General features: G+C 54.2%; 1 protein-coding gene across 10 annotated transcripts in view; it reads left to right on the top strand.

The window, feature by feature from the left end:
- The window catches only part of IL34 (interleukin 34), a 57717-nt gene extending 45803 nt beyond the window's left edge, over nt 1-11914 (top strand). For 7 of the 10 annotated variants that reach the window (XM_055304729.1, XM_055304731.1, XM_055304728.1 and 4 more), the window contains 6 exons: nt 1057-1471; nt 7229-7362; nt 8235-8312; nt 8580-8762; nt 10915-11050; nt 11286-11914. In XM_055304729.1, coding sequence (XP_055160704.1) covers nt 1444-1471; nt 7229-7362; nt 8235-8312; nt 8580-8762; nt 10915-11050; nt 11286-11458 — 732 coding nt within the window. In that variant the 5' untranslated portion in view covers nt 1057-1443 and the 3' untranslated portion in view covers nt 11459-11914. The remainder of the gene's footprint in view (nt 1-1056; nt 1472-7228; nt 7363-8234; nt 8313-8579; nt 8763-10914; nt 11051-11285) is intronic. The other 3 variants (XM_055304737.1, XM_055304735.1, XM_055304736.1) reach the window with 3 other exon arrangements.
- Nucleotides 11915-11982: the final 68 nt, after the last annotated feature.

Below are 11982 nucleotides of genomic sequence, written 5' to 3'. Positions count from 1 at the left end.
AGTGAATTTTACTGTATGTAAATTATACTTCAATAAACGTTTATTTTTTTTAAAAGACTGTATTTATTCATGAGAGACACAGAGACACAGGCAGGGACACAGGCAGAGGGAGATGCAGGCTCCATGCAGGGAGCCTGATGATGTAGGACTTGATCCCAGGACTCCGGGATCATGACCCGAGCTGAAGGCAGATGCTCAGCCACTGAGTCACTCAGTGTCCCAAAAAAATGAGATTTTTATGGCCCAGCAAGATTCAATGGTGAGGATTCAATGAATGTGAAGGCCTGAGCCCTGGGCCTCACCCATAGTGAGTACTCAGGAAAGGCAATCTCATTATTATCATAGGCTTGCTAAATTTAGCAAATAAAAATACAGGACTTCTGCTTAATTTAGAATTAAATAATTATTTAATTAAATAACATGGAATCATTAAATCACAATTTTTTTCGTGTAAGTATGTCCCGTGCAATTATTTGGAATATACTTATACTAAAAAGTACTATACACAATTATTGACATAATTATACAAAAAAATATGTATTGTTGGTCTGAAGTTCAAATTTAACTGGGCACCTGGTGTTTCGTGTGTCCCCCTGTTAAGAGGGACAGGGATTTGGGGAATAGGAGATTGGGACTAAGCCCGAAGGTGAGTAGAGAGATGAATGCTGTGCTGTTTTAACCTCCTGGCAGCCTGAGCCGTGTAGGTACTTGACCTGCATGCAACCTCACCTCCTTCAGGAAGCGTCCTTGATTTAACCCGTTCAGCCATTCATTCCTTAGTCCTGCTTTTTGTTCAAACCCACAGCTGCCAACTGGTGTCATCGTAACTCACGCCTGGGCCAGTATTGCCCTTGGGATGTTCTGAAGGCATTTCTTGTGTACAGGCCTGTTTCCCCCTGTAGCCAGCCTCCGGGGCAGGGCTGCGCGCCTCCAGCCTTCCCGGGGGTCCCTGGCAGGCAGTGGGCGCAGCGCACAGACTCCCGGTGCCTGCGGCTGATGGCTGAGTGGCAGCACGGCTCTTACATAACCAGTTTCTCTCCTCCTTTCTCTTTCCAGAGCCAGATTTCACATTGAGCAGCTGCAGACGGAGAAATCAGAGAAAGCACAACCCAGCCCCAGATTCCGAGGGGACTGCTGGGGACTCTCTCCTCTTGCTCAAGAGGGAAGATCCCGAGGCCAGAGTCTCAGGCCAGGTCCTGGCTGCCATGGGACTCGCAGCTGCTGCCCCCCGGCTGCCCTCCACGCTGCCAGGCAGATAAGGGCGGGCACTGCCCCAGGAGCACCTGCTGCCCCCTGCCGGGCTGCTCTTCTGTAGCCAGCCTTTCCCCAGCTTTGGGCCACCTTTGCTGACCTGAGGCCATGTAGGCCCTGCCTGGGTCTTTGTGGATAGACACACACGGCTGGGGACACTGCCTCTGCTCTCTGGGTACACAGCGCACCACCATGCCCCGGGGAATCGCCTGGCTGCACTGTGAGTACTGGGGGTGTCTGTGGAGACAGCCAGGGGGAGGCCTTGGCCCAGAGCTGGGCTCTGCTGTAACCATGGCAACCAGGCCATTCTTGCTGGTGACAAGTTGAGATGCTTCCCAGCCTAATAGCCTGGGGACTCCCATGGCCGCCCTCTGCCCTGCCTCTGGGCGACCCCAACTCAGACCAGCGTGCTGGATACGAGGTCTAGGCTGGGTGGGCATGGTCATGGGAGGTCAGGGGGATGGGGCAGGCACTGGGGGCAAGTGGTAGAACCACCCTCTTAGACCCCTTGCTGCTGGGGTGTACTGGGTGGGGGGCGGAGGTGCAGAGAGGATTTCTGGCCTCCCTGGGTGTGGTCAGCTGGGGGCGGGAGCTTGTGAAAGTGGGCCTCGTGACACGTGGGGCAAGTGCCGCCAGGTGCTGGAGAAGGCAGCCTGTTCCCGCTGCCCCTCCCTCCATAATAGAACAAAATTAAAAGAAAGAGAACAGTGTTGTTGGTAAAAAGAAAAATAAGTTGAAATGAGGACAGAAAGCGTCTAGAAGCCTCTCAAGCCTGCTGGTGGGAGGCCAGACCAAGATCCCTTCAGACTCCAAGATTCAATTGAATTGACTCAAATTCAACACATTTTTCTGGTGCCTCCCACATGCCCACTGGAGAGTTACTGCCATGGCAACAAGGACCTGGGCTAGCTCACGCCCCTCTCTGTGATGCCTGGCATGGAGTTAGGCGCTAGGACCTGTGTGCCTAATGGACAAGGTCTGCGGTTGGATCCTGCAAGGGATCCAGCCTGGCCCTTGAAGAGGGATACTGCAAAGGGTCAGGGCATTCAGAACACACAGAAGGACCAAGACCCAGTGTTCTGGAAGCTTCCAGTCACCAGGAGCCAGAGGAGCAGCATGGATGAGGTGCCACTTGAAATGGTTTCAGAGGTGGGCAGTGTTCACACAGGTAGATGTGGGAAGGTGAGGATGTGTCCCAGGCAGAGGGAACAGCATGAGCAAAGGTTCAGCAGTGAGACCGTGAGAGGCCACACTATAGCCGGTTTGGGCTCCGATGGTGGAGGCCTTGAATGTCAGTTCATGAGACAGCAGGGAGCCCTGGAAGGTTCAAGATCCGGGGGTGGGCTTTTGCCTGGGAGTTACTCTGCTTTAGGAAATCAGTCCGTGGTATTTGCTGGCCCTGCTGTCGCAACCTTCTGGGCAGGAAGAGACGAAGGTCTGTTCCGGAGATGGACGTGGGAATGGAAGGCATGGTGGAGGTTGATTGCAGGCCTTGGCAAGGATCGGCTGTGGGGTGGGAGGCAGGGAGGGGTGTAGATGAGGGGCGTGTGAATGGGCTGGGTGCGGAAAGGGATGGGCTGCCGTAACAACTTGCCACAGCTCGGTTACTTAAAACAGTGGAAATTTATTCTGTCCCAGGTCTGGAGGCCAGAGGTCTAAAACTAAGGTGTGGGCAGGGCCAGTCTCCTCTGAAGCTCTAGGGGAGGCTCCTTTCTGCCTCTTTCTGCTTCTGGTGGCACCTGGCATTCCATGGTTTGTGGTGGCATCGCTCCAGTCTGTGTCCATCTCCTCCTGGCCTTTCCCTCTCTGTGTCCTCCCCTCTTCTTATGAGGACACTGGTCACTGGATTCAGAGTGCGCCTTAATTTTACCTGCAAAGACCCCATTTCTAAATAAGGTCATATCTGAAGATCTGGGTGAGCAAGGAGTTCTGGGGGAGGGGGGATGCTGTTCAATCCTCTCCTCAGGTTCAGATTTTGTCGCTGCAGGTGGGGTTGGTAGACAAGTCCCATTTGTCCCTGCACAAGGGGCTGTCCCTTGGAGAGCACAGCCCCTCCCCCCTCCAGCCAGAGACTTCGGAAGGGATCTCCTTTCTCACTTGCTCTTTCTTCAGCCTCCTCTTCTGTCTTGGGGGTGTCTTCCTTCTGGATGACGAGGGGGCAAGACTGGCCCCCTTCCAGAGTCGGGGGTTGCGCTGGCTATGGGGCCCTCTGGGGTGCAGAGAAGCTGTGAGGCTATGGCCATGCTGGCCCTGGGTAGTTACCGGTTTGCTGACTTGTTTCTCGGGGTGGAGGCAGCAGAAGAGGGGCTTAAATTTGGAGATGGGGGTCATTCTGCAGATCTAAAGGAAGTCTGGGTCTGGGGGAAGGCAAAGCGTCCACGGACAAAGTTTCTGGCACAGCCCATGCATGCCAGGCTGGCACGTGGTGGCTTTCTATGACTTGTTCCCTGCTAGGGGCCCACAGTTGTTGGGCTCCAAAGACCCAGACCAGGATCTGGGTAATGGCAGTGAGGGTTAGATTTCAGGGGTTAACTGGGCAGCCATGGTGACTGCCCCATAGGAAGGAGGGCCAAGTGCAGACAGAAATACTGATTTTTATTTTATTTAGTTTTTACAAAAGATTTTATTTATTCATGAGAGACACAGAGAGAGGCAGAGACATAGGCAGAGGGAGAAGCAGGCTCCCTGTGGGGAGCCTGATATGGAACTTGATCCCAGGACCCTGGGACCACACCCTGAGCTGAAGGCAGACGCTTAAACACTGAGTCACCCAGGCATCCCAGAGTTACTGATTTTTAAAGACAAGATGCAAAGTTAGATTTTTATGTGAAATCTCTGAACCAGCTGTGGCCCACAGTTTGCAACTGTTTCTGGAGATCAAGGGCTCTGTGAGTATCAAAGGAAGGTCTCCAGACAGGCGGCAGCAGCACCTGGGAACTTGGTAAAAATACAAATTCTCTGGGCCCACCCCAGACTTATTGAATCAGTCTGGGCCTTAACCAGCTTTCCAGAAGATTCAGATGCATGTTCCTGATTCCTTGTTCAAGATGAACCCCCAAAGTGCTCAGTACACAAGACCATGTTGTGGTTAACTGCATTACGGATTCACGTAACAGGGGCCAAGTTGTCTGGTCAAGGAGCAAGTTGAACAGATGGTGCTAGAGACAGAGATTGTGGGGACTGGTTCAGGCAGGGGAGCGCCTGCTGGGGGGTGGTAAGGAGTCTTGGTGAGACCTTGAAAGAGGTCTGCCATTTGAGAGGAAACCCGGGGAGGGGGGCAAAATGTGAGCAAAAACCTCGAACCGGGAGTGATCTTGACCTGCAGGGGTGCCAAGCTGAGGGCCTCAGTGATTTACAGACAAGATAGAAAGCCAGCAGAAAACACTGGGACGGTTTGTGTTTATCTGTTCTTTTGTCCAAATACCAGGACAAGCGCTTGGGAGGAGACAGAGGAAGCGCAAGATGAGTTGCAAATTTGCAACCTTGAAAATATATGGTTGGTGGACTTCTGTGAGAAGAAGGGCTGGTAGGCTGCAGCTGTCTTGGGCACAGGGCTTGTGTCCACCTAGGGAGCTCCTGGTGAGGACCCAGCCAGAGCTCAGGCCTGGCAGCAGGGCTGCAGGTGGAGAGGCGGCAAGGAACAGGCCCGGCGCAGTGAGGGATTAAGAACAAAAGTCTCCCTAAATTCCAGGGAGGTAAATGGAGAAAGTACAGTAATTCCTACTCATGACCAGGTAGGGGACAAGGAGGACAGCTTGCCTGGCTATTTCGGGGAGGGAAAAAAAGGAAAAAAGAAAAGAAAACAAATGATTGCTTTTGACTATAGCAATAATATAGATATTGATTATATTGATTGTAGAATATAAAGTATGTCCTAAAGGGGCACCTGGGTGGCTCAGTGGGTTGGGCGTCTACCTTCAACTCAGGTCATGATCCTGAGGTCCTCGGATGGAGCCCCATGTCAGGCTCCCTGCTCGGTGGGGAGCAGGTTCCTCTCTCTACCCCTCCCCTCACTCGTGCTCTCTCTCTCAAAATCTTAAAAAAAAAAGTTCTACAAAATATAAAGAACATAAATGTCTCCCATAAATGTACCAAATTTGGTACATTTCCCTCTAGCACACTTGCACTGCATTTCTCACGCACACACAGACGTATGTAATCCACGTCGTGCTGTACACCCAGAGGAGGGATGTTGAGTCATGCTTTTTTTAAAAAGTATTTTTATTTATTCATAGAGACACAAAGGCAGAGACACAGGCAGAGGGAGAAGCAGCTCCATGCAGGGAACCCGATGTGGGACTTGATCCCCGGTCTCCAGGATCACACCCTGGGCTGCAGGCGGTGCTAAACCGCTGTGCCATCGGGGCCCGCCCGAGTCATGCTTTTTAAGACTTTACGAGGCATGGGCAGCCCGGGTGGCTCAGCGGTTTAGGGATCGAGTCCCATGTCGGGCTCCCTGAATGGAGCCTGCTTCTCCCTCTGCCTGTGTCTCTGCCTCCCTCTTTGTGTATCTCTCATGAATAAATAAGTAAAATCTTAAAAAAAAAAAAAAGACTTTACTAGGCATGTCGTGAGTGCATTTCCTGTCACATAAGCATATCATAAACATTCTTTGACAATGTGGTTTGTATTGGCTTCAGTCATTAATGAACATAGGGGCCATTTACAGATTCTCACTATTATTAAAGAGAATAATACTGCCACGGCACTCTTTGTCCACACAAATCTTTTGGTGATGACTCTCTTGGTTTGCCCTTGAAATGAATTTAATGGGTCAAAAGATGCGAAGAAGTTTTTTAATTTTTAAAAAAAAGTCTGAGAGAGTGAGGCAGAGAGGGACAGAGGGAAAGTCCCAACCAGACTCCCTGATGAGAATGGAGCCCAATGTTGGGCTCGCTCTCCCAACCCTGAGGTCAGGACCTGAACTGAAGCCAAGAGTCAGATGCTTAACCCCCTGCACTAGCCAGATGGGTCAAAGGATGAGAATTTTTAAGGCTTAATGGGTCAAAAGGTTTGGACATTAAGTTCACTAATAATAAAAATTGCCAGATTGCTTTCCAGGATAAGAGCACCTGCCTCACTCCTTTGCCAGAACCAAGTGTTAGGAAAAAGAAAAAGAACCCCCCCCCCAACTTTCCATTTTGATACGTGAAACATGGCATCTGATTGTTTTATTTATTTATTTTTAATGTTTTTTCATCCGATTGTTTTAATATTATTTCTTTACCTCTATTGGTGAGTTTGATTTTTTTGGATACGTTTCCTGCCCATCTATGTTTTCTTTCTGCTCCGATCAGTTGGACTGTTGTTCAGAATTTTTCTAAGTGTGTTGGGTTCCGGACAATCACAAAAGCTGTTTTTAAAGTCCCAGTGCCCCCCAGCGGTGAAGGCTGGTAATGCCTGGGAGGCGGAGCTCGTTGGCAGGCAGGCGGGCAGGCAGGCGGGCAGGCAGGAGGGCAGGCAGGAGGGCAGGCGGGCAGGCGGGCGGGCAGGCGGGCGGCAGGGCAGGGTCCAGATCCCCGGCTTCCAGATGAGCACTTCGTCAGGGCTGTGGTGATTTGTGCGTCTGAGAGGGATGCCAAGCTGCGTTACAGCAGGGAGGATAGTGGTTCCCAACAGTCACCTGTAGAGCTGGACCGAGCATCCCTATCTTCTGAGCCCCCAGATGAAAACGCAGAGCCAGGCTTTGAGGACGCTCCCGCCCCAGATGGGGTCGGGGCTGAGGCTGCCCCTCGGGTGGGAGTGTGGGGAGGGGGAGACCGGACGCTAACCTCGGGGTGTGACTGCTGGGGTGCTGGGCCGGCTGGGGCCAGGGGCGCGGGCAGGACGGCTCCTGAGCCTGGAGCCAGGGCAAGCACTAGTGGTGGTGGGAAGGCCCCCGCGGGCTCTGCGCCTCCGCCTCCCATAGGGAAGCGGGGAAGGGGGGGCGCGTGAGGTGGCGGGGTGCTCATGTGTTCCTCTTGCGCACGGTCCGCAGATCTCGGGCTCCTCCTTGGCATGGCCTTGGGGAACCAGGGTTTGGAGATGTGGCCCTTGACCCAGAACGAGGAGTGTGCGGTCACCGGCTTCCTGCGCGACAAGCTGCAGTACAGGAACCGCCTTCAGTACATGGTAACTGTGCGGGCAGCGCCCTGTTCCCCTGCCGGCTCTGGGCTCTCAGGGCGCAGGCCTTGGGCGCCCCTCCTCCGTCGCCTCAGTCCTGAGCCCCCGGCGCCTTTCTCCTCCTTTCCCACCGCACACTGTCCCCTCCCCTGCCAGCCAACCCGGAGGCCTCCACCCCTGCTGCTTGGTCTGACCTTTGACCCTACCTCCACAGGGCACTCACCCCGCATTGCAAGAATGGGTTCCGGGAAGCCTTGGGGAACTCCAGGAGCTTATTAGCAGAGCGGATAAGGACCTAGAAATTGGAAGGGGCACCTCTGTGTAGGGTAGAGGAGCCCGGGCCCTGAGGCTCTGGCAGCCTGCCTGTCTTCTTTTTTCTTTTCTTTTCTTTTCTTTTCTTTCTTTCTTTCTTTCTTTCTTTTCTTCCCTTTCCTTTCCTTTCCTTTCCTTCCTCTCAGCCTTACTGAGATGTAATCCATATACCGTACTATTCACCTGTTTATGTGTATAGCTCAGTGGTTTTTAGTATATTGGCAGAGCTCTGCAACCAGCACCGTGATAAGTTCAGAGTAATCTTACTTAAAATAGTCTTCCTCACCTCCAACGAATATACTTCTTTTGGGGTAGTAGGTCCCTCGAACACTTCTTGGCCTGAAGTTTCCGCCATCATAGGAACTCCATGTTTGGTCTCAGCCTGGGTCCCAGGGGAAAGAGAGCTGTCATTGTCCTGGCGGGGAGCTGAGTGCATATTCTCTATGGAAGGCCACCTCTGCCATCTGGTCCTTGGTCTTCTGGGACCAATCAAGTTGTCTGGGAGTTGGGGGGACCTGTCTGAGCCATTGCTGACTCTGACCTCATGGTTTGTTCTTGTACTTCCCCAGAAACACTACTTCCCCATCAACTACAGGGTCAGCGTGCCTTATGAGGGGGTGCTCAGAATGGCCAACATCACCAGGCTGGTGAGAATCCCGTCCTGGGCTGGGGACCTCTGCCTCCTGGGACACCCCACAGACCCAGCCCAAGGCACACTGGCCTCGCCAGCCCTGTTGCAGGGGCCTTTCCCAGCTCTGCAAGCAAGCCTGCCCTTGGTGTCGGCCCAGGGGTGCTCCGTGCCCACAGTGGATGCCTGTGGTCTGCTCTTGTTGTGGGGACAAGTTGGTGGGGGTGGTAGGAAGGGCCCAGAGCCCCGTGTCTGTGGGCTTTAATGATTTCTCCTGTCCCCACAGCAGAGGGCCCGAGTCAGCCAGCAGGAGCTGCGCTATCTGTGGGTCTGGGTGAGCCTCAGTGCTACTGAGTCGGTGCAGGAAGTACTGCTTGAGGGCCACCCATCCTGGAAGTACCTGGAGGACGTACATACGCTGCTGCTGGATGTGCAGCAGAGCCTCACGGTGAGCTGTGCAGAAGTGCAGGTGGGCAGGTTGTGTTTGCGTGTTTGTGTGGTGGCCAAGCATTGTTGAGGGAAGAGGAAAACACACAGAAAGTTTCAGCATGTCCCGAAGGGAGAGAGAAATGAGAGGAAGAGATGGCCAGTGCCCAGTGGGCGGCCTGGGCTGGAGGACTCCTGCCCTTCAGGAGCCTCAGGATGTTCCAGGCTCTGTCTCTTGCTCTGTGATCCTGGGCAAGTCACTGAAGCCAGCCAAAGAAACTCTAAAAGTTCCTTTCGGGGGGGGGGGGGGGAGGCATGAATAGGTGGAGTGATGAAAACAGGAGGTTTTTAGGGTAATGAAGCTTTTCTGTAGACACCGTAAACGGAGGATACATGACATCATGCCTTTGTCGAAGTCCGTAGCACGTACACCACCAAGAGTGAGCCCTAATGTAAACTATGGACTTCAAAATAATAACAATAATGATAATAAGGTTCCTGAAGTTTGCCTGCCCAGCAGGGTTGATCTGAGGCCTCAGGGATGTGTCCTCTGAAAAGCCTGCAGAGTCAGGTCACAAGATCAGTGTGAGCCCGTGCAGGCCACGTGCGTTCTGCAGGACACCCCCCCACTCCCCGGTTTTGCCCTACTCCCCGATGCTAGCCATCCTCAGGAGCCTGCCCCGGGGAGCTATGAGCTGTGGAGGGGACCAGGGTTTAGGAGCTCACCACTGCTGGGAGTTCTGGGGACGCTTTGGTTTGGGCAGAGGCTTAGAGGCCCACTGGTCTCCTTCATGGCTCTTGTGCCCGTGGGCCGTGTGAGCTGGATCTGACCTCGACAGACAGGTTTGTATCCTTGGTTTTCCTCGAGAGAGCCTGACCCTGAGTTCTTGAGAGCTGTCCATGAGGTTGTGAGTGGGCTGAGGCCTGCCCCCCACCATGCTGCCCCAGGCTGTTCAGATTTACCCAGCGTTAAGTCTGTCTTCTTTCTCATGGAGTTAATGGCCTGTGACTCGCTCCAAATACGCCCAGTGTCTGGTGGGGAGTGGGCCATGGGGACAGACCCCTTCTTCCTTCCACCACACTCGCTTCTCTTTCCAAGCCTTTGTATAGACTGGCTTTTCAGGGTTGCTGTGACAAATTGCCAGTAACTGGTGGCATGAAACAATTGAAATTCTTCTGCCCCAGGCCTGGAGGACAGACACCCACACTCAGGGTATCAGCAAGGCCATGCTCTCTTGGAAGGCTCTAGGGAGGAAAGGCCCATCCTGCCTCTTCCAGCTTCTGCTGGCTCTACTGTTGTTGGCTTGTGGCCACATCACTCCAGCCTCTGCTTCCACCCTCACACGGCCTTTCCCTCTTGTGTCCTCTTACAAGGACACCAGTCATTGGAGTAGGGCCCAACCCTAAATTCAAATTGATCTCATCTGGAGATGCGTAAGGACATCTGCAAATATGTTTCCTAATGGGGTCCCATTCACAGGTACCAGGGTTGGACACAGCTTTTTTGAAGGGGGATCAGGGTCACACAATTCAACCCAGTACATTACCTTAGGGAAGGTCTTGCCCTGGCTCAGGCCCCACATTTCCTTCCTATGCCATATCTCTTGCAACAGCTCTGGCCCCCTGCTCGGTCCCCCACTGTGCCTGCCTGCTCCCCATGCGGTGCTCCCTGTAAGTACGACGGAGAGACGCACCTTGACCTTGGCGCCTGAGACTGGCCTGGCCCGTATGCCTTGCACCTACGTGTCCTCACGATACGACCCTCAGGAGGGTCCTTGGGTCTTGCTCCTTGCAGGCAGTGGAGACCTTTGAATCCTGAAGGACAGTCTCCCCGGGCCAGGACTCCCTGTGTGGTGCTGGTGGCAGGGCCTGGGCTAGAACAGCAAAGATGCCCCCTACTTCCCTATGTCCTCGCCTGCTCCCTGCAATCATTTTTCCTAAGATGGAAATAGAGGAGCCTCTGTGTTGGGCTTGGGTGAGGGGCATCAAGGGGGGACCCTCTCAGGAAAGTTGGCTCCTGCAGGCAGGAGACAAATTACCCTCCTGGTCACAGGAAGTCCCCTTCCTCCCTGGTTTGTGCAGCTCCAAGCAGGGCAGCCTCCAGGGTTCTCCTGGGATGTGGCCCTCTCTTCACTGGTGTTGAGGGGCAGGGGTGGTGGTGATGCTCCAGGTCCTGATGGTCTCCTCCCTTCCAGGATGTGGAGGTCGGCCCCAAGGTGGAAGCGGTAGTGTCACTCCTGAGTGCCCCGAGGCTGAGCCTGAAGCTGGTGCGACCCAAAGCCCTCCTGGACAACTGCTTCCGGGTCATGGAACTGCTGTACTGTTCTTGCTGTAAGGAGCGAGCGGATGGGGCTGGGGCAGGACACCGGCCTTCTGAGCCTGGATCACTGAGCAGAGCCAGGACCCTCCTGGGCACGCAGCTCCCCAGGGCTCTAGGGCATTTCTGAAAGCCAAGATGGGCCCTGGGTACAGGAGCACGAACAACGTGGCTTGGTCTGGGGACGAGGGGGGCTGCTGACCACTCCTGCAGCCTTTTTTTTTTTTTTTTCTCTCCTGTCCCCTGCAGGTAAACAGAGTTCTGTCCTAAACTGGCAGGACTGTGAGGTGCCGAGCCCTCAGCACCACAGCCCAGAGCCCTCATCGCAGTGCATGGCTGCTCAGCTGTACCCCCTGTCCCAGTCGCCACCTATCTCCCTGCCCCGCTCCCCAGGATCCAAGCCTGGAGCCCCAGCTCCGTGAAGGTGCTGAGGGTGCAGGCAGAGGCCTGTTGCCCCGGGCGGCCAGTGGGGCGATCTGTGTGGGGCAGCTCGAGGTGCTCTTGCGGTTCGGTTGAGCCGGAGACTTGTCTGGGCTGTGGTGGGGAGCCCTGTCTTGGGGGAGGAACCCTCAGGAGAGTGTTTTTCCTTTGAGGGGGATTCGGTGCCCAAGAAAGGCCCAGTCTCCCATTCGGTACCTCACGTGGTCTCACCTGGAGCAGCAGGGGTCTGGGGGCACCTGAAGGTGCGCAGAGCTCTCTACGCCTTCCTGCGCCCCCCGGAGGTGGTGCTGAGCTGCGTGTCTCCGGTGGCTGCAGAGGCAAGACCTGTGCCGGGTGGGCGGGGGGCGAGACGGGAGAGGGCAGCGCCACACACCACATCTTGCCACAGAGGATGCTCTTCCAGTTTCTATTTTCTATTAAACACTTGCTTGTTTTGGTTTGGTTTGGTTTGCATCCGCGAAGGTGAACCGCAGAGGGCTGAGAGCCCCTCCACGGCCCCCTTGCT

Source organism: Nyctereutes procyonoides, unplaced genomic scaffold (assembly GCF_905146905.1).
Source record: "Nyctereutes procyonoides isolate TBG_1078 unplaced genomic scaffold, NYPRO_anot_genome, whole genome shotgun sequence".
NCBI lineage: Eukaryota > Metazoa > Chordata > Mammalia > Carnivora > Canidae > Nyctereutes > Nyctereutes procyonoides.
This window is presented reverse-complemented; position numbering and strand designations above follow the sequence as displayed.